Source organism: Fringilla coelebs (genome assembly GCF_963513975.1).
Source record: "Fringilla coelebs genome assembly, chromosome: 6".
Taxonomy (NCBI): domain Eukaryota; kingdom Metazoa; phylum Chordata; class Aves; order Passeriformes; family Fringillidae; genus Fringilla; species Fringilla coelebs.
This window is the reverse complement of record NC_140034.1, coordinates 2,232,872-2,254,771: the sequence shown is the minus strand read 5'-3', so window position 1 is coordinate 2,254,771 and position 21,900 is coordinate 2,232,872. Positions and strand designations below refer to the sequence as shown.

General features: G+C 46.2%; 2 protein-coding genes across 3 annotated transcripts in view; one reads left to right on the top strand and one right to left on the bottom strand.

The window, feature by feature from the left end:
* The first annotated feature begins 732 nt into the window (after positions 1 to 732).
* Positions 733 to 18,471, top strand: SAV1 (salvador family WW domain containing protein 1). The gene is made up of 5 exons (XM_084207783.1): positions 733 to 991; positions 3,537 to 3,983; positions 10,903 to 11,173; positions 12,409 to 12,552; positions 17,367 to 18,471. The coding sequence occupies exons 1-5, from the start codon at positions 898 to 900 to the stop codon at positions 17,566 to 17,568; spliced, it is 1,158 nt and encodes a 385-aa protein (XP_084063909.1). The 5' UTR covers positions 733 to 897; the 3' UTR covers positions 17,569 to 18,471.
* Positions 18,472 to 18,862: 391 nt separating this feature from the next.
* ATL1 (atlastin GTPase 1) overlaps positions 18,863 to 21,900 on the bottom strand; it is a 30,748-nt gene continuing 27,710 nt past the window's right edge. For both annotated transcript variants that reach the window (XM_084208537.1, XM_084208538.1), the window contains one exon: positions 18,863 to 19,464. In XM_084208537.1, coding sequence (XP_084064663.1) covers positions 19,354 to 19,464 — 111 coding nt within the window. In that variant the 3' untranslated portion in view covers positions 18,863 to 19,353. The remainder of the gene's footprint in view (positions 19,465 to 21,900) is intronic.

Here is a 21,900-nt window from a genome sequence, read left to right as displayed (position 1 = left end):
CCTGAGGAGCTGGGAAGGGGCTGGAGAATCCCTGAGGAGCTGGGCAGGGGCTGGAGAATCCCTGAGGAGCTGGGAAGGGGCTGGAGAATCCCCGAGGGAGCTGGGCAGGGGCTGGAGAATCCCTGAGGAGCTGGGAAGGGGCTGGAGAATCCCTGAGGAGCTGGGCAGGGGCTCAGCCCGGAGCAAAGGAGGCTCAGGGGGCCCTTGTGGCTCTGCACAGCTCCTGCCAGGAGGGGACAGCCGGGGGGTCGGGCTGTGCTCCCAGGAACAGGAACGGCCTCAAGCTGTGGTAGGAGAAGTTCAAATGGGATAGCAGAGGAAATTTCTGCACGGACAGGGCTGTCAGGTAGCGGAAGGGGCTGTCCAGGGAGTGCCCATCCCTGGAGGTGCCCATGGAAGGCCTGGAGGCGGCACTCGGTGCTCTGGGCTTGTGACAAGGTGGGGATCGGGCACAGCTCGGACTTGCTGATCTCGGAGGTCTTTTCCAACTTCAACAATTCGGTGATTGTGTCACCGTGGGGTTCTGTCACTCTGTCATCCCGGGGTTTCTGTCACTCTGGGATTTCTCTCATTCCGGGGTTTCTGTTCTGGCGGGCTCCCGCCGCTCCCTGAGGGGCCGCGCCCTCCCCGCCGCGCGGGGGCGCTGTGGCCGCGCCCCCTCCCCTGCGCTGCCCCGCGGCCGTCCCGGAGGGCGGCGGCCGCCGCCTTCCCACAACGCCCCGCGCGCCCGCCGCGTCCCCTCAGCGACCCCCGGCCCGGCCCGGTCCCGATCCCGATCCCAGCCCCGCTCCTGGTCCCGGCCCGGCCTCCGGCGGCGGCCGGACCCCACCCCCCCCGCCCTGCGGAGCGGGGAGCGGCGCCGGGCATGCGGGCGGTGGCAGCGGGCCGGGAGGTGGGATGCTGTCGCGGAAGAAGACGCGGACGGAGCTCTCCAAGCCGGGCGAGGTGCAGGGGAAGTACGTGAAGAAGGAGACGAGCCCGCTGCTGCGGAGTGAGTGTCGGGGGAACCGGGGCACGCCGGCTCGGGGCGCCGATCCCGAGGCCTTTGTGTGCGGCCGTGCGGGTCCGGCGGGCCCTGGAGCTGCGCGGCCTTGGCGGGCTGAGGGGCGTGAGGGGGAGATGTCCCTGTGGTTGCGTGTAAGGGTTATTTCTCCCTGTAAATGTGTATTTGATGCTGTTATGAGCCCTGGGGGATGACGGAGGGGAGTTAAAACTGAAATGAAACCCGAGTTTCAAAGGGAGCCCTGCACGCCTTGTTCCGCGGGGCGCTCAGCGTGCCCGGACTTGGCGGTTTTTGTGGGTTTTGTGATTTTCTCGGTGCCCGGTTCCTCAGTTCCAGCAGGCCGGGGTTCAGGCGGTGTGCAGACGTTGTTTCTAAAGTCAGCGAAGAGCTCGCAAGGTGAGGCTGGACGGCGCTTGGAGCAGCCTAGCGCAGGGAAGGAGGGAAGGTGTCCCTGTGGCGCGGCGGGAGCTTCGGGGCCGCTTCCATCCAGCCCGAGCCCTTCTGCGGGTCCGTGAATCCCTGAGCCCGCTCTTTGCAGAGCGCAGCGCTTGTTTTCCCCGTCTGAGCGCTGTGGAATGAGATAACTGTCCCGCCAGGCAGTTGCATAAAATCCCTGCGGAAGCAAATGCTCCAGGTCCTATCCGTGACTCAACCCGGTGAGGTCACCTGGGCTGCGCCGAGCTTCCCGCGGCTCTGATGCCGCAGCCCGGTGCTCCTAGGCTGGGCACAACACCACGGACACACACTGAAAGTGCGCTTGGGTTTGGTCGTGTTGGTCTTACAAGACAACCCGAGACTGAAATGGGTTTGTTTGCTCAATAAATAAACACAAATTTATTGCTGGCACTTTCTGGGGTGCATCAGATTTTAACTGTAAGTTGTAAGAGTTTATTAATAAAAGGTAATTAATAATAGGAATAACCTAATTCTAAGTAGAAGTTAGCATCTGTATTGATTTATGTGGAGGGAAACTACTTATTTCTGTCATATTGAAAGTAAAAGTAGGGAGGAGAGGAATGTTTCACATACTGGAGGGAGGCAGTGAAATTCTAAAGGAGAAAGTGAAATATCTCCCTGATAATTTGAGGACTAACATGTATGGAATGGCGTCGATTTTTCTGGCTGAACTTTGTGACTTTGGGATTAGTGGGGGCAGCGTGAATTTTGTTTCTATCTTGGATTCCTGTGGGCATTAACATCTTGTCATTCCCAGTTTGTAAGGACAACATTCCCAAAGAAGCAGTAGCCAAGATATGTGGATTTTCTTGACCCTTCTCACAGAGAAACTCGAACCCTGGCTGATGCAGCCACAGCACAGTGTGGGTGGTTTGGGGTTTTTTTCTTGTGTGGTTTTTTTGATGGGTTTGGGGTTGGTTTGTTTATTGCAGCTGCAGTTTTATTGGCCGAACTGCTCAGTGGGTTCCTGCTGTGGGGTGTGCTGGTTTCTGCTGCACCAGGACATTTTGCAGCTTTACCACCACATTTGCACAGGGGTTACACAGAATCACAGAATGGTGAGGTTGGAAGAGACCTCTAAGATCATCAGGTCCAACCCATGCCCTGACACCTCAACCAGACCATAGCACCCAGTGCCATGTCCAAGCTTTTTTTCAACACATCCAGAGATGGTGATTCCACCACCTCCCTGGGAAGAGCATTCCAGTACTTTTATTATTCTTTCAGTGAAAACTTTTTTCCTAATATCCAACCTGTCCCTTCCCTGCCGTATCAGGAGGCGGAGTCCTCTGGTTCTGTCAGAGACCGACCCCACCTGTCTGCAGCCTCCCTTCAGGAAGGTGTTAGATGTGAAAAACGCCAATCACTTGTTTTTAAAATTTTAAAAGTTTAATAGTGATAAAATGGTTATAAAAATAGTAATATAATTAGAGTAATAACAATGTGGACAGTTTGGATTAGGACAATATGAGACAATAGAAACAAAGAGTTACAGACAGTCCGGGTACCTTTTCTGGGCAAAAATAAGCCCGAAAAAGACCCCACGTTAACAGAGGATTAACCCTTAAAAACAATAACCTGTTGCATATTCACACACCTCATCCATGGTGCATCAATTCCATTCACACACAGGATTCTGTCTGGTCAGAATCAACTTCTTCCTTGTAATCCTAATAGCATCATCCTGGCCAAGCCGGGCAGGAAGAAGTTCATTTCTCCTGATAATGGAGCAATAAATTCTCTTTCTCTGAAAGATTCAGGTGTCCTGTGGCTGCTGTCTCAGTGCGAGTCCTGTCTTCAGGAAAAAAAGTATCCTACATAGCAGAGTTTCTATTTTAACATTTGCTTATAACCTAAAGCTATATCTAACACACTACTTAAGAGAATTAACACAGCATCACTTTCTAACACAACACATCTAATATTCATTTGAATATTTGCAAAAAGCCAATCATAAAATACGCATTTTTCACATTAGAGGTGCCTTAAATGGCTTCTGCACATGCATTTCCCCAGTTTCAGTGTGTAAATCACTGCACGGGCAGGGTTCTCACTTCTCCCCCGTGCTCCCTGGCAGATCTGATGCCTTCCTTTATCCGCCACGGTCCGACCATTCCAAGACGCACCGACATCTGCCCTCCCGACTCCGCATCCTCTGCCTACGCCCCCGGCGGCGATGGCATCGTCTCCAGGAACCAGAGCTTCCTCCGAACGCCGGTGCAGAGGCCGCCTCACGAGATAATGAGGCGAGAAAGCAACAGACTGTCTGCACCCTCCTACCTGGCCAGGAGCTTGGCCGAGGTGCCGAGGGAATACGGCTCCTCCTCGCAGCCCTTCCTGGCCGAGGCCGGCCCCGGGCTGGAGAACGGCGACGCCGGCGCCCGGGGCTATTACTACGATCATTTCTACGATGGCCACAGGAGACGTCAGCTGAACGAGCGCCTGCACGAGGACTACAGGTATTATGAACACAACAGTGATCTTTTCCAGAGGATGTCCCAGAATCATGGGAGGCACACTTCAGGTAAGGATTCCTTGTTGTTTTTTTGGTAAAAATGCGGTTTTGGTGAGAGGTTGGGTGCAGTTTGGGGAATCTGGATGATCGGGATTGTGTTGGAGGTGTGTAGGACAGAGCTGCTTTTCCATGGCATTTTTGGGATAATTTGGTAATTGGAATTGAGGGTTTGTTCACACCTATCCAGAAAGGAAAAACAGACTGAAACCAGGATTATTTTCCTAAATAAATGGAGTAAGGTCAAGCAAGTTTTGGGGTTTTTAATGCCAGGCATATGTACATCTCCTCTACACATCAGTTTTGGGTAATTGGAATTGAGGGTTTGTTCACACATATCCAGAAGGGAAAAATAGATTTAAACCAGGATTGTTTTCCTAAATAAATGGAGTAAGGTCAAGCAGGTTTTGGGGTTTTTAATGCCAGGCATATGTACATTTCCTCTACACATCAGTTGCTGGCTAGCAAGGAATTTTACTCATTGGGGGTTATCCCCTATTTTCATGATGTAGAGAATAAACAACAGCTCTAAACTACAATATTGCATTATTATTATTATTGCTGTTATTATAATTAAATTTTAAGGATCATCTGATTACTTAATTTCATTGTTTGAATTTGACCTCAATAATTAAAATAATTTCTTATAAATAGTCATAGGGAGGAATGACTGCTTTGTGTAATTAGCAAATTGGCATCTAATTAGTGTTGAAATTTACTTCCTAATCCTTGACTCCTTTCTTTTAGCTTTTAAATCTGTTTGTAAATATGCCTATTACCCCCTTAGTTTCACTGGAATTTGTCTTTGTTTGCTTAAACAAAATAGCATAAGAAAGAAGAATCCATTAAATATTACTTTTCTGAAATATTTGAGTCTGTATTTGATATTACAAAATCTATGCCCAAGGATGAGTTTGAAACAAACATTTAAAACCTGTAAATGATGTACCTTCAATATGAAATACATTGTCACCTGTAATCTATAAACAAAATTGTAATTAGTGTCTAAGAAAATAAATCTCCTGTCTAGGAAAAGAAATCTGCCAGGAAGAACATCAGCTTTTAATGCTGCTGACCTCGTGTGTGGGATTAGGACCTGTCAGTGCTTTGTGTTTTCTTCACCACAGAAACACTTCCATGAAAAATGGAAATGCCAGCCAGGAAATTCTGAAATGCTGGGGTTTAAAGCCTGTTACTTGAATCCTCCTTTACTTTTCTAAATGTTAATATGGCAGATCTACCTGGATTTTGTGTGCAAACCCTGCATCTCTGCCAGTTGCTCATCCAGCAGTCATTAAACATTTACCTGGTCCAGGTAACAGACACTGGGAGTGTGTGCTGGGGTGTTTCATGGAGGAGAGGCAGGAGGGGAGGATTTCAGGAACCAATCCATCAGTTTAACCTTCATAACTCAACAGCAGCTCTGTCTGCTGAGAAGATTCCCAGAAAGTTCTAGCTTGGAAGTGGAGATTCAAATTTTTTAAAGGACCTCCATATTTTGCTCAATTGTAGCAACATCTTCTTCCTAAATAGATTTTTTTCCTACTGTTTGTTGACCTTAGCCCTGGAAATCACAAAGGAGCTGCTCTTGTTTGCTTGGTTTGGTCACTGACTCTCATACTTTACCATTTCATATTTTGAACAAGTTTTACACAGGTTTTGTGATGGGTGAGTATTTAATCTCATGCACTCGTAGGGAGAGACAAAGGTGAGCCTTTCAGTTGCCAGTGTTTTCCCTTTCCTCCATTTTTTTTCATCTCCATATGAACTCCTAAAGTCCTCTTTTCCTTTTTCTTAAAGAATTATGTGGCCCAAAATAAGAAAATTTTAGGTTTTGTTACTTCCTTCATCTCACCATTAAGCTTCTTTTTATTTGAACCATCCCATGCCTTCACACCTTCAGTGTTTTCCTTGAGTTACCCAGATGTCTCAGTAATTCCTTGTTTCTTTTTCTTGCATTTCCAGAGCCTGTTGCTTTCACTGTCTTTCTCTAAATTCCTTTTCTTTACTGGTCTCCATTGTTGTTTCTCTTCATTGAGATGGCAGAATTGCCTGCAGTTCCAAATGAAAAGTCTGGTTTTTAGCTGGAGTTTGTAAATGCTGCCTTCTCCCCTTTCCCTCCTCTCCCACCCTCCCTCCAAAGGTGCCCTTGGTGAGTCCTGGTGTGTTTTGGGTGGATTCCCAGGAGATGTTGCCTGGTGAACACGAGGTGTTCCTGCTTTGCTGACATTCCGTGGTGCTCACACTGAGGTGATTTTTGGGAGCAGTCTGGAAGTGAAGAGGTGCCTGTGAATTTCAGCTCTCATTCAAAACAAAGGTTCTCCTCTCTGTGATTTGGAGAGAAGTTGCAAACAGGTTCTTATCAAGACTTCAGAGTGTTCAGCCAAGTGTTGAGGGCAGTCCTGTGCTTTTGCAGCAGTTGGTGTTTCAGCATTGCCGTGTCCTTCCATGGGCATTTCTCCTTCAAGCCACGTTTTCTCTCTCACTGTGCTTCCCTTCTACCATCTCCTCCTTTCCATATTTCCATTCAGTTTGTTTCTCATTACCAATTCAGTGCTGCTGATTTTCCTGACCAGTATTTTCAGTTGAGATACCTCCTAATTTTGTACATTTAGCTACCTCTGTGGCATTTCTTAAATTTTTAATTTCTTTTTTTTTTTTTTAATTATTATGAGTGTCCTTTTCAAACTTTTAATTCTAAGAGACTTTTACCTGTCTTTCCTCGCCATCTCTTTCCTCTCTTCTAGGTTAAAGTTTTGGGGAGGTCTGTGGTTGAAGTTATACCTACAGTGTAGATTGGAACTAACTTGTAACCAAGACCTCAGAGTTATTTGTACCTGTGTGAGCGGTAAGCTGAACCATTCTTCTGTGTCTATGAAAATTGCTGAGCTTGAAATCAACACTGTAAAGGCACTTGCTGGTGGTGGATTGTGATGAGTTCACTGGGATGTCACAGGAGAAAAAACAATTTAACAGAGAATCCACTGTGCTTTTGGTTCATCTGTTAAGTTGTACCCATGAAAAATTGCAAACTTGTTTAATGTAAGAGCAAAATAAATGCAAATTCTGACATGAAGCCCATTTAGAGCTGCACTAGCCATATTTTTATTTTTCTGTGTGTACACTTCTCTCATTTTTAAACAAATGGCAGTTCCTGCCTTTTTCTTCTTTTGTGCTGATTTTGCAGGAATTTTGCAGCATAATTCTTGACGCTTTCAGAGTTCTTCCTGTCATTTCCTATTTGTGAATTTGTGCTTGCTTGGAACGCCCCATTCCCTCCAACAAAAGAGGTGCTCGTGCTCAGGAAGTTCCTTCAGATGCTTTGGAGTGGGTTAGGAAGGCCTGGGACCTGCAGGCCTGGCTAAACAGGAGAGTTGTTGGAACTTTTTGTTATTTGATTATTACTTACTCTTTTCAAATGAAACAGTTTGTTCATCTTCTCTTCCTGCTCTTCACCCTGCTCTGATGAGGGGAAGGGAGAGGATTTTGGCATCCTGAAAAAAGGCTCTCAGGACAATTGGGCTAATTAAAAACAAATACTGTTTTGTAACATTTGTTCTGCAACACTTTGGAAATTTGGGTGAAGTCACTTGTGGGGAGTTCCTGGGCTCTGAAATTTCTCTGCATTTTCTACCCCAGTGGAACTTTCTCCTCTGGTTTTGCTCTTTGCCCTCTCTGCTGGTGATGGGATTTCTCTGCTGCCCTTCCTACCTGCCCTTTGCTGGCCTGGGAGTCTTTGCTCCAGAGGGCTTGGACTTCTTTCCAGGCAGAGTTCCCTCAGAAAAAAACCCTTTTACTGGGAAAGCACTGACATCATTCCCAGTTCCTTTGTTCCTCCTAAACACAACTTCCCTGAGTGAAGAACACACTGCAGACTGTTCACACTTGTGACTTTATTTGGGTTTTTAAGAGAAGGAACTTTTTGCATTGATAAAGTGCACTGGAACGTGCTGCTCAAAGTTAAAATTGGTAATTCAAGACCTTAAATTGAAGATACTGGATTTTAGAAATGGAAGGAAAATTAAAGCCTCAATTTCAATGTTGATATTCCTTAAAAGCAGCTGCTGAACCAAAAAACACCCTGATATTTAATATATTATATTAAAATACAACATTATAAACAGTATTACCAGATGAGGCTTGAAAAGGTTTTACAAATACATAAATTTCAATTAATTGTTGACCATCCTTGAGATTTGATAGTGCCACTCCAGAGAGTGCTCATTCCTCAGCAGGGGAAAGGAGACATTTGGAAAAAGAGGATAATTTAAACAACTTTACTTCTTGGGAAAGCAGGGAGAATGAGAAGTTTTGTCTTATTACAGCTGGAAGAGTGTGTGAGCAGGAAAACCCTGAGAGTTACAGTGAGCATGCTCTGTTTGTCTCGTGGTAGGGATCACATCCTCCATGCCAGGAAAATCCCAAGTTTTACACCAAATGTTTGTATAAAAACTGTTCATTTTTTCTATTTGGGATCCCTAAATCTGGTGCCAGCCCCCAATCCAGGGAATATCCCTGGTGCTTGCAGGAAAATCCTGTCTGGAGCTTTGGGCTGCTGCAAAAATCCTTTGGGGCTCAGACTTTACCTGGAATTTAAATGAAGAAAATGTCATTCCTGGAAATTTGCCCTGGAAAAGGCAGTCCATGGATTTAGGCTGTCTTGGAATTTTCTTCTTTGGGTTATACTTGGGAAGAGATCACAGAGGAATTCACTCTTCCAAGTGTTGTTTAGTTGAAATTACAGGTCTGTGTGTATATATATCTATAAAAATAGATATAAAAGTTAATTTTCCTCTTCTCTTCAAAACTATAGGAGGAGTTTTTCTTTTATATGTGTGTCCATCCTCCCACAAAGCAACATCTGAGGTTTATCAGGAAAGCCAACAGACAATTCCTTTTGATCTCTAAAAAATAAATTTTATAAGAAAAAAATGTCTAAATTGTACTAATTATTGATTTTCATGCCACAGTGGTTGATGGCTTTAAGGCCCTGTGAATATCAACATCTTAAAACTTCCAGCACAGAGAATATTCCTATATAATCTGTGATATAAGGGAAAAAATGATAGTTACAACCATCAGTTTATAAGTCTGGCCTTTGATTTTATGTCCATGGAATATTGTTCAAAACTGGTAATTTCTGCACCTGTACAAGTTTATTTTAATGGTTTGGCTCTTCTTCTTCATCTATGAAATGAAAATGGCAGAAGGAATGGATAAAATATTTCTGATCTGGTGTTATTTTTGTTCTTTGCATCATGGAAATGAAAAATAAGCTGGCATTGGGAGAATCCGTGTGTCAGGAGAACTTTGGTGCAGAGTTGGGAAATATTAACCTTTAGTAAAAATAAATGTCTGTGGATTTGAGGCCAGAATTTAAGGAACTGTAAGAAAACTACAAGGATGTGCAGGTTTTAACAGTAAAGAGAAAAATAGGGATTTTTCCCCCCAGATTAGTGTGTTCAGCTCTCCTGGCAGTGGTGATTTAACAATCACTGAAATCCCATCCCAGAGCTTCAGCTATGGAGGAAAGTCCTGGCTTTGTTTGGCCCTAGCACAGCATTCTCAAGAAGCTGAAATGTTTCTGTTTTGTCACTGGCATGTGGAGCTGAACCAACCTCCCTGCCCCAGCCCTTCCAAAGGTCAGGAAGGCTCCAGATGTTTCTTTTCTCTGGAATTAAGGTCTGGGTTGTTCAATCCCAGCCAAAGATGGACACAGCTTCCCTTTCCAATGCTGACAGACAGGTAAGTACTGACACGAGAGGAAATCCTTTAAGGCCAAACAGTTCAGAACATGACAAGGCTGGAAAAAGATTTATGGATGAGCTTTAAAGGAGGATGTTTGTGAGGGGGTTTTAATTTATTTTTTATTTATCCAGTTGTTTTGGAGCCTTCCTGTAACTTTAATTATTATAATATTCTGTTAGCATATAGCTCACCCAGATTTCAGGCTGTCATTTTAAAAGAGAGAGACTCTGCCTTTCCCTTCCCTCAAAAAATAACCACAAAAATGTTATTCCTGAAAAAAAGGAGCAGGGGGTGTATTCCTGTCAATAAATGTGTGTGTGGGGGTGATTCTGACTTGTAAAAAAGTGGGGAAAGTGGCTCCCAAATCCCTTCTGCTGGCTGTGGGAAATTGCAACACACAAACTCTGCTGACAGGGGGATTGAATGGATGCATTTGGCTGTGGGATGAAAGATAATTGGAATTTTCATTAAAACTAGATAGTGTTCAACTGTGAGGGACTAGAGGAACTTAAAATGAATTTTAAAAGAGAGTTGAATTGAGCCCAGCACATCCAAAAGGTAGCAAATTCCCAGGGATGGAAATAAACCTGCAGAATTCTTGATTATGTCACTGGGTTTTTGTGGTTGGGTGTCTTGGGGGCGGTTTTTTATGACTTTTCTGTACTTGCTCCTCTGGTTTTATTTCTTCCCAAGTCTCCCTGGGAAGGGATGGGACAGGAGCTGTTTCTGTAGGCATCTCTCACCCTCCAGCTGCTGTCTGTAAAAACTCTGTATGTTACAACAAATCCCCTATTTCAAAGAGCTGCTGAGCAGTCTCTTAAATCTAGTTCTGGATCAATCCCAAATGTGCTCTGTTTCCAGGGAAAAGGTTGGAATTTAATCAGCTGCTGAATCCTGGCAGCTCTTGGACCCCAACCCTGCTTGTCCCTCCTCTCTTGTTTACCTCGTCCTGCTGCTGCTCTTGACTGGTTCACCTGGAAAGCTTTGTTAGGACTCAGTGATTTGTCTGGATAGGTTTAATTTCTGACTTCAACTTTTTGGGAATCTTTTGGTTGATAGATGAAATTTAACTTTTTGTTTGTTTGTTTTTGTTGATGGGGTTTTTTTTGTTGATAATAATTTATTAACAAAAATCATAATTTCTGTAAATCTCTCCCTAAACCCCGATCTCCCTTTGTTTTAGGCATCGGGAGAGTTGCTGCTACATCTTTAGGAAACTTAACAAATCATAGTTCTGAAGATTTACCTCTTCCTCCTGGCTGGTCAGTGGACTGGACTATCAGAGGAAGGAAATATTACATCGATCACAACACCAACACCACCCACTGGAGCCACCCCCTGGAGCGCGAGGGGCTCCCGCCGGGCTGGGAGCGCGTGGAGTCCGCCGAGTTCGGCGTCTACTACGTGGATCACATCAACAAAAGGGCTCAGTACAAACACCCCTGTGCTCCCAGGTGAGCCTCCCACCTTCCCTGCCCCCGGGCTTCTCTTAGTTCAGGGAGGAGATGGGTTTGGATCATACAACAGAAAAAAAATTCATTTTCGGCTTTGCCGCTTCTCAGTAAGGTTTTAGGAGAAGTTCGGGGTTTGTCTCGTGTCTCTGGAGTTTGGAAGCAGAATATTGCTGCTCAGTCAAAGAGCAGCTCTGCAGCTGCCAGGAAAACAGCAGAGGTGGTGAGAAGAGAATTGAGCTGTGCACTGAAAGTCGGATGTGCCTGGAGGTGCTCTGGACACCTGAAACGTGAATTAAGTCTTGTCTGGGACAAAAATGGGTATTTCAGCCACTCAAAATATCAAAGTAAAATTAATACACACCAAATCCAATCTTAATTTTTATCTGCACCAAATCTAACAGTTAATTGTCAATATACACCAAATCCAATCTTAATTGTTTATCTACACCAAATCTAACAGTTAATTGTCAATATACACCAAATCCAATCTTAATTGTTTATCTACACCAAATCTAACAGTTAATTGTCAATATACACCAAATCCAGTCTTAATTTTTATCTACACCAAATCTAACCTGATTGTCAATATACAGCAAATTAACAGTAAATACACACCAAATCCAGTGTGAATTGTTAATATACACCAAATCCAACTTTTAATTGTTAATACACACCAAATTAACAGTTAATTGTAAATACACACCAAATGTAACAGTCAATTGTCAATATACACCAAATCCAACTGTTAATTGGTAATTCACACCAAATTAACAGTTAATTGTCAGTATGCACTAAATCCAATGTTAATTGTTAATATACACCAAATCTAGCAGTTAATTGTAAATACACATCAGATCCAATCTTAATTGTTAAATTGTTAATCCAGATTGTTAATTTCTGCTCTTCAGCCTGTTCTGCTGATATCCAGGAAGAAAATGTTCTTCAACTTGTGGCACAAAAGATAAATATATGGGGATATCTTTAAATGGAGTAATTCTGATCAGCTGCTGCTGGAATCCACCTGTTCTGACATGTTAAATGGTGGATTATGTGAATCGATACTTTTAAAATGTTTTACAAACAGCTGCAGTGCTTTGTTGTGCTCTGGTGAGTGGGGCTGAGGTGAATTTCACCGAGATAGCAGCAGCAGTTGCTGAGTGCAGCCGTGGCCGTGGTGTGTGTGCACAGTGCTCAGGACTGAGAGGTGACCCCCTGCTGTCCGTCTGTCCTTGCAGCGTGCCCCGTTACGATCAGCCGCCCCCCGTGTCCTACCAGCCGCAGCCCCCGGAGAGGAGCCAGGCCCTGCTGGTCCCTGCCAACCCCTACCACAGTGCTGAGATCCCTGACTGGCTGCAGGTCTACGCCAGGGCTCCTGTCAAGTGAGATTCTGCCTTTTTGTTTTTCTCCTTTTCACTCTGAAAATGAAAAAAAAAAATGGAATTTCTGTGACTGAGAGCAGAGCTTGTGCTGTGTTTGCTTTTTAGGGCTGGGGTTGACAGCGTGAGGGAGTTGTACCGAATGTTTATCACATTAATTTGCTTTCTTTCAGGCATTACTTGAAGTGATCACTTTGTGCAGCTCCCACAGCTGGCAGAAAGCTCTGTCAGAGGGTGAAGGATGTGTTTTGCTTTCAGAGTATTTACAAGAGTGGTACCACGTGCTCAGAAAATATGTGAAACATTTCTAGGGTGGAACTTCCTCATGTCTCTTTTATTTCTTTTTAAACAGCACAGCTTTTCCTTCACCTTTAAGAGTTTTCAATCACAGACTCATGAAATTGTTTGGGTTGGAAGGAACTTAAAAATCATCCAGTCCCACCCCTGCCATGGCAGGGACACCTTCCACCGTCCCAGGCTGCTCCAAGCCCCAATGTCCAGCCTGGCCTGGGACACTTCCAGGGATCCAGGGGCAGCCACAGCTGCTCTGAGAATCTGTGCCAGGGCCTGGTCACCCTCCCAGGAAACCATTCCTTCCTAATATCCAACTAAATTTACCTTTTTCCAGCTCAAAGCCATTTGTGAAAGGCCATTTCCAAACACAACCCCTCGCTTTTGGGGTCAGTCCCATAAAATGATCTCATTCAGACCTTCCTGAATCCCCTTGTCCTTCCCTCCACCCCTTGTCCAAAGTCCCTTTCCAGCCCCTTTAGGCCAAATGCTGGCTGACAACTGTATTTCTATTTCTATATTTCTGTTCAAGAAATTGAATTAAAAACTAAAGGGTAATAAAAAGTCATTTTGTCACAAAAACTGCTGCAGGAACAGGGAGTCTCCTCCAAAAAAAGGTTTGAGTCAGCATAAAGAAATGAGATTTCCTAATGGGTGCAGCTCTGCAGAGCAGTAACACTGAATAGAAAGCAATAAAAATCCCAAATGTGGTGTAATAATTATTAAATCATGTGCTATTCATAAGCAGAATATGGAGAAACTCAGTTTTCCAGCAGTGAGGACAGCCTGCAACTGCAAATTCAAGCTGTGGTGTTCAGTGACTTCCACTAAAAAAATTCCTTGTTTTTATTACCTGCTCCTAGTGACTACAATTTGAATGAGTTTTATTACTCCTTGTGGCTGCTGGGTTTGCCAGCAGCCCATAAAGATTTAAATTGCCCTAAAATCCCCCAGTGCACTGAGGCTCCACACTCAGTTCCTGTAGCCTGTAGGATTTGTATCCCAGAAATCCTTCCAGGTTTTGGCTGCAGATCCATTCCTTGGTGAGGTCTTTGGCACATCCAGACAATGTAAATTTAAAAAGCTCAGTCTGTGTTGTGTGGAGTATTTTGGGTATTTTCTTGAAATTTGAGAAACAAACATAAGACAAATTAAACAATTCATCAGGGATTTCTTTATAGCAAGTAGGCTGAGACAAATTTTGAAATTTTTAATTATCAGCACAGTTTTGCACTGAATTTTTTTTTGTCATGATTTGTTACTTCCCCCTGGCTCTGTAAATCAATTTAGCTGTAAAGCCCAGTTGTTTTTGTTGAGAGGAGTAGATAAGTATGGAAAAAATAAAAATATTAGATTTTGTTTTAACAAATTCCTCTAGAGGATAAGAATTAGGGTTAGAAAAAACCTGACAGAGAGTCCAGTAGGTATTAACCAAAATAATCTTTGTTGATAGGAAAAAATTCCTTCCTGTGAGGGCGGGGAGGCTCCTGATGAGTGGGAAGGGAGAAGGAGGGAAAGGAGTTGTCCTTGTGAGCTCAGCAATCCAGAGGTGCTCCCAAAGGTGTGCCTGGAAACTTCAACCCTCTTTGTCAGTGCACTGCTCAAACTCCAAACAGCTGCAGTCTGTTATTTGGCCTTTTTTGGGGGGGAAAAAAAAGATTTTCGCAGAGCAGTCCTGTCAGAATCAGGGATAACTTTAATACAGAAGCTGTGATAAGTTTTAGTGAAATTGTTAAAATTCCTCAGAGCACCTTTGGAAGTCACCTGCACATCCTGGTGCTTCTGTGATGCCTCTGGAGTGAGACTTTCAATGGGGAATGCAGTTTATTTCCATAAATGCACTGATATTCCAGCCTCAGCCAGGTGAATCCATCTTCTCCTGTGCCTCAGCTGCATCAGTAACTCCATTATTCCACGAGTTCCTTCTGTTCTGGGATAGGCAGAGCAGTCAGCTCCCCATCTCCAAGCTCAGGAAATCACATTTTGGGTAGGCTGTGTGAGGGAAAAGCAGGAAAGGGGTAGGGCAGTGAGGGTGGAACCACAGCAGGGTTTGCATTAAATACCCACAATAGATTATTGCTGCTAATTAACCAGGAGGGGTTAATTGGAGTGGTTGAACAGCCAAGAACACTGGGGACAGCTGATGGGGAGGACAAGCCAGCAGTGCCCCATCTTTGGGAGGGACCTGAGCTGCTGAAATAATTCCTTCATTGATTTATCTGTGTTACTCTGATTTTAGCAGATGTTTTACAGTAAATATTCCAGGTGGGTTTTGAATGGAATTGCTGTTCAATACTTCCAAAATGCATTTCCATGGAATCCCAGAGTGCTTTGGTGTGGAAGGGACTTTAAAACCATCCCATCCCACCCCTGCCATGGCAGGGACATCCCAGGGTGTCCCAGTGTCCAGCCTGGCCTTGGGCACTGCCAGGGATCCATGGGCAGCCTCAGCTGCTCTGGCAATCCCAGCCCAGCCAGGAATTCCTTCCCAATGTCCCATCTAACCCAGATGAAGCCATTCCCTGGCTCCTGTCCCTCCAGCCCTTGTCCCCAGTCCCTCTCCAGCTCTCCTGGAGCCCCTTCAGGCCCTGCCAGGGGCTCTGAGCTCTGCCTGGAGCCTTCTCCTCTCCAGCTCTCCCAGCTGTTTTCCTGTGCTGGTTTATTCTGGTCACTCCAGGGTATCTCCTGTGTCCCTGCAGGGACTGGGATGTGTTATAGGAGCTTCTTTGAGCAGGTCTGATAAGCTCTCAGAGGTTTCTCAGCTACCCTTGGAGGCATAAAAATCAGCAGGATGGCTTCTGTGGTAGTGTTGGAAACAAAAAGGTTTAATGACAGGCAAAATAACCAACAGAAAAACCGAGCCAGGGTGGGAGGTCCATGCCCCTGGTAAATAAAACACCTCACAGAAGCGATTTGTTTCTTTGTTCACTCCTTTTTCTAGTAAATTGCCCAGGTGGGACTTTTTGGCTTCTGTCCAATTGGCTATCCTTAAGTTTGAGGTGAAGTCCCCCAGGTCCTATGAGATGCCTTTTCACCTCATTGAGGAGAGAAACTTCTGGGCTTATTTCCTTTTTGAGGGACAAAGGAGAGTTTTGTCACTCGGTCAACAAGGGGCACACTCCTATAGTGATGTTTCTGCAGCCCATTCCCAAACACAACCCCAGCTTTGGGCTCAATCCCATAAAAGAATCTCATTCCAACCATCCTGGAGCAACCCTGTTGAGACACAAACTTTAATGAATTTAGAGATTTTAGAGGAGCTAAGATTTTAGTTAGAGTAAGCTTTATTGGAGTTAATTAAAATAAATGGGTAGGCCTTGATGAAGTTAAGAGTTAGTAGCTAACTAATAATTGATTGATTGTCAACACAATGTTTGGTGAGCTGGGTTTGTAATGAAGAATATGGAAACTGATCAATGGCTTTGGGAACATCAGACAATTGTGGCCTCCTCTGCCCTGACACCAACTGAAGCCAGGGAAGGGGAGTCCCACCAAGGGTTCATTTGTCACATTTGCATTGCAAAGGCAGAAAGGGCAGAAGGAGGAAGATTCATTGACTTCCTCATTTTGGGACCCCTCCCCACGAAAGGGACCACGGACCCATCCCAAGGGACAAACTGCCCGTGCTTAAAGCTTTGGAACTGATTCCATTGGAATGGGATGTACCAAAGGTGTGAACGTGGGTTTGTATTTTGGGTATGCAATACTCTGATATACTGATAGATACTCTGATATACTGATAGATACTCTGATATACTCTGATATACTGAGAGATACTCTGATATACTCTGATATACTTAGAGATAAAAGGACTCTGTGATCACCTGTAACTGGGGTGTGCATTTGGGATTATCCCACAACAAACACACACTTTCTAACTCTAAACTGTTAGAGAGTCTTTGGATATTGGTACTAGATCAATATCCATGTTGGGAATGGGATGTACCCAAGTTATGAACATGGATTTGTGTTTTGGGTACTCAATACCTGTACAGATAAAAGGACTCTGTGATCACCTGTAAACTGGGGTGTGTATTTGGGAGCTATCCCACAACAAACACACACTGTATAACTCTGAACTGTCAGAGAGTCTTTGTCCCTCACAGTTGGAGATCAGTACTAGATCAGTATCTGTCACAGACATGTTTTATGAAAAATCCTTTGTTAGGATCTTTTCTCCTGAGGAGCTGGGAGGCCTCAGAAATGAAATGTAAGCAATGATTCTCTGCTGCTGTGGGATGCAGCAGGTGCATCTGTGATTGGTGCCATGGGGTTGTTTTTAATTAATGCCCAATCACAGTCCAGCTGGCTCGGACTCTCTGGTCAGTCACAGGATTTTATTATCATTCCTTTCTATTCCTTGGAAGCCTTCTGATGAAATCCTTTCTTTTAGTATAGTTTTAATATATAATTTTCTTTTAATATATCATAAAAGGAATGAAACATGGAGTCAAGGTTCTCATCCTGGCACCCTGTGCACACCACCACAACATCCTTATTTCTATCAACCCCCGTGTCTCCCCCAGGTACGACCACATCCTGAAGTGGGAGCTGTTCCAGCTGGCTGACCTGGACACGTACCAGGGCATGCTGAAGCTGCTGTTCATGAAGGAGCTGGAGCGCATCGTGAAGCTCTACGAGGCCTACAGGCAGGCGCTGCTGACGGAGCTGGAGCAGCGGCAGCAGCGGCAGCAGTGGTACGCGCAGCAGCACGGCGCCAACTACTGAGCTCCCCTGCCCACACCACACTCACTCTCCAAGGAAAAGTGCTTCTGGTTGAAAAGGCAGCTTATTTTTGTTGACGTTGCACCTTTGTTATTATCCTCTTGAATATTTTCTACATGTATTATGTGTTGTTTATAAAAAGTGGAAATTGTTTGTTAATCTTTTTTGGCCGTGCCGGGAGTAGTTTGTTATCCTGAGAAACCAGCAAGTTCCGTGGGTCCCCTGATCCTCGATCCCTTTCCTGCAGTCAGCTGCAGTATTAAAAGCTGCCTGTGTATTTTTTAAGGGCAGTAGATGCAACTGTCACGTCCTGGCTTCCAAACGTTGTCCAAATGCAGATGCCTCGTTCAGGGTGTTGGCCCGGGGATTTGGGATCCCTCTCCTGAGAGAGCTCTGCTCTTTGTTTACAGCTTTAATGTACAGAACCAGCCCCGGCCTGTTCACTCACACCAGGAGCTGCTCTCGCCCTTCGGATCCGAGCGCTTCGCCCAGGTGAAGCCTGAGTTGCCTTATTTTTTACTTTAGCTCATTAGTACTCCAGATTCACTCCTCATTTCCACACAGATTACTCAGAGGGGGAACTCTTGTACCTTCCTAAAGACCAAGATCTCTAAGCAGAGTGGTTTTGATCCTGCATTTCCCAAAAGCTGACCCGCTCCAGTGGAAAGGCAGCAGCATTGTCTGACCCACTGTGCCACCCCAGGGGGAAAATCAGGGATGTAACAGCAATTACTGGTTTTTTTTTAATGAGCTTTTGTCTTAAAGCTCCTCACTTGGGGAAAATCTTTAATTGTCCAGTTACCCTCTCCAGTAATTTCATTTGGTTCATTAATTGTCCTGAGATGTTATTTATGGGTTCTTTTCAGTGCAATAAACACTGCAGACAAAAAAGTACATTTCTTGTAAATCCTACGAATTCAATAAAAATCATTTTGTTCGATGAACGAAGGATTTGTGTGACTGATTTGTGGCCTTTCAGAACATCGGATAAACCATTCTTACCAGCAGGAAAAGCCCCGTGGGCTCGAGATGATCGAAGTTCTTGGTGGCACCGAGCTCTGGGTCTGTCAGTGGATAAATGACCCTCAAAACGCCAACCCTGAAATCCCAAATCAAACCAAAAACCCCAGGGGAGAAGCTCTTGCCTGGGTAATAAATAACTGCCCTGTGGAACCGACTTCTTAGGAACCAAAAGCAAACTTTAATAGTCTTGACAATAAAAGAATAGAACTGTACCACACGTCCTATGCACTATCATGGATAAATATGTACAGAAATACAGAGAAACTTCCTCCAGAACAGCTACAAAGTGACACTTTGTGCAGACAAACAAACGGTTCCTCACAGCACCCTTAACAGACCATAGCTAAGTGCCCTTAACGGTGTCTGATAAAGCAAGTTAACACACTTTCATTATGTTCATGTAATTAAACAGTTAAACGAAGGGAAAAAACGTGGTTACATGTTATAACTTCAAGTACCTGAAACAAACTGGCTTTTGGACAAGCTTGGGCCGTTTTAGTTGCGGTATCACGTAAATTATCGTTTCCTCGGTGGTGACTAATTAAGAAGGGGAATAAGGCTTCGTCAATGAGCTGGGAGTCGCTGCTGTGACAGACCAAAGCTCTGGGCCGCGGCAGTGCCCTATGTACACAGGGACAGGACACATCCATGCTGGCCCCGCTCCCGGCGGGCTCGGGGGCGGGCGGGCGCAGGGCGGCGATACGGGAGGAGCCGGCGGAGCGGGGCCGGGACCGGGACCGGGACCCGCCGGCACCGGCGCTGCTCCTACAGCTGCTTCCTGTCGGAGGCCTCGCTGGGCTCGGCCCGCGGCGCGGGGAAGGCGTGCTGGTACAGGTGTCTGTGCGTGGCGGCCGCGCTGTACAGCTTGTACAAGGCCTGCGGGGAGAGACGGCGCTGAGCGGCCCCTTCCCCAGCAGGGAATCCCCAGCCCCGGGAATCCCAAACCCAGGGAATCCCAAACCCAGGGAATCCCAAACCCAGGGAATTTTGATCCCAGAGAATCTCAAACCCAGGGAATCCCAAACCCAGGGAATTCTGATCCCAGAGAATCTCAAAGCTGGGGAATCTCAAACCCAGGGAATTCTGATCCCAGAGAATCTCAAAGCTGGGGAATCTCAAACCTGGGGAATCCCAAACCCAGGGAATCCCAAACTCAGGGAATTCTGATCCCAGAGAATCTCAAACCTGGGGAAACCCGATCCCAGGGAATCCCAAACCTGGGGAAACCCGATCCCAGGGAATCCCAAACCAGGGAATCCCAAACCCAGGGAATTCTGATCCTAGAGAATCCCACACCTGGGGAAACCCGATCCCAGGGAATCCCAAACGCAAGGAATCCCAACCGCAGGGAATTCCAATCCCAGGGAATCCCAAACCCAGAGAATTCCAGTCTCAGGGAATTCTGATCGTAGGGAATCCCAATCCTGGGGAATCCCAATCCCAGGGAATCCCAAGCACACGGAATTTCAAACCCAGAGAATCCCAATCCCAGGGAATTTTGATCCCAGGGAATTCTGATCTCAGGGAATTCTAAACCCAGGGAATCCCAATCCATCCCAGGTCCCTGCGTGTGCTGGGCACCAGCACGGCTGGGCCAAGCATCCAACACACAGAGGGCTCCATCTCCAGGTTTGGGGCCTGAGGGAGCACCTGGAGCTGTGCCAGGGCAGGTTTGGGTTGGATCTCAGGGAAGGCTCTTCCCCCAGAGGGTGCTGGCACTGCCCAGGCTCCCCAGGGAATGGGCACAGCCCCGAGGCTGCCAGAGCTCCAGGAGCTGCCAGGGATGCCCAGGGTGGGATTGCTGGGGGTCTGGGCAGGGCCAGGAGCTGCCCTGGCTGATCCCTGTGGGTCTCTTCCAGCTCAGGGAATTCTGTGAATCTACAATTCCAATTTTGCAAGCACCTCATCCTCCCTGAGCTGCATCAATCATTCATTCGGACCATGAGTGAGCAGTTGGGGCTGTTTTTCCCTGCAGGTTTCACACACAGTTTTGGCTCCTGCAGCCTCAGCGTTTCCCTCAACCCCCCCCAGGCAGCTCCGTAAGTCCCTCAGCCTCAGGCTGGGGGTGGCACAGGTCCCTGTCCCCATCATTTTCCTGCAGATGTTGGGAATTTTTTCCTTCTGATTTTCCCTTGTCCTGGAGCCAGGCCAGGCCCAGAACAGGCCCACAGGGAATGATGGCACAGCAGCCACAGAGCTGGGTGACACCCGACCCCACGGGGTGACAGGTGAGTGACACCCCTCGTGTCCCTCCCTGCCCCTTCCCCACCTTCACCCCAGAGCAAAAAGCAGGAGGGGCCAGGACACGGCTCTGCCCGCACAGGACTCGGTGTCACCGATTGTCACAGCTCTGACATTGCCATTTCAAATAAACTTGGGGGAGAAAAACCAACCCAAATCCCATCAGCTCCTGCTGGGACTGCTGGCAAGGCAGGATCAGCTCGGGAAGGGGGGGAAGAGGCACCAGGACCCCACACACTGACAGGGGCACGAGTTCCTTGTGTGCTCAGGAGAGGCTGAAGGGGCAGTGAGGAGGAGGAGAGTGAGGATGAGATGCCTCCAGAGGTGTCCAAGAGGATGCTGATCCCATCCCAAATGGGGTTTTGGGAACAGAAGGGGTGGTTTGGGATTGTTAGGGAACACAGTGGGCAGGCAGAGGAGACTTCACACAGCTTCTCTGTTTGACTTTCTTGGAAGTTCACCTTCAAGCCCCATCCAGGTGACCCTGCAGCATTTTGTGCTGTTTTAGGGGGATTTGTGAGGCCAAACCAGGGCTCATTTTTACATGACAGGGTTTGTCCAACACCTCATCCACAGCAAATCCTGTGTTCTGCCTCTTGGTACCCCTGAGGTACCACAGGACCCCCCTGGCTACTGGGAGGGAGGAGGGAAGGGATGGTTTTTAACAGCTCGAATTTTTTCTAAAAGAGCTCCCCCCAGAACTCAGGGCCTCAGGAGGTGGCACTGCCAGCTGGAGCTTTGGTGACACAGGAAAACATGGAAATGTCTGGGAAGGCACTGGGATCCAGAGCTGCATTAAATAATGCCCATGTGCAGGAAATTTGTCTTTTTTTTGGTTTAATCAAATCCTGGTGAGACTTTGCCCAAGGAACATTCCAGAAGCTCACACTGGGATCCTGCAGGGCTGGGCAGGAGGAGCACAGGGAGCTGGGCTGGGCACACACAGAGCTGCTGTGGCTGTGATCATAAACCAGAATCCCAGAATGGGATTGGGCCTTGGAAGAGAGCCTTGGAAGGGAGCCCTACAAACCTCCATTTAGTTCCAGTCCCCTGGAATGAGCAGGGACACAT

Coding starts and splice junctions, on each gene's coding strand:
- SAV1 (XM_084207783.1), top strand. CDS start 898: ATGCTGTCGCGGAAGAAGACGCGGACGGAGCTCTCCAAGCCGGGCGAG. Junction 992..3,536: donor GACGAGCCCGCTGCTGCGGA/GTGAGTGTCGGG, acceptor GCTCCCTGGCAG/ATCTGATGCCTTCCTTTATC. Junction 11,174..12,408: donor AAACACCCCTGTGCTCCCAG/GTGAGCCTCCCA, acceptor CTGTCCTTGCAG/CGTGCCCCGTTACGATCAGC.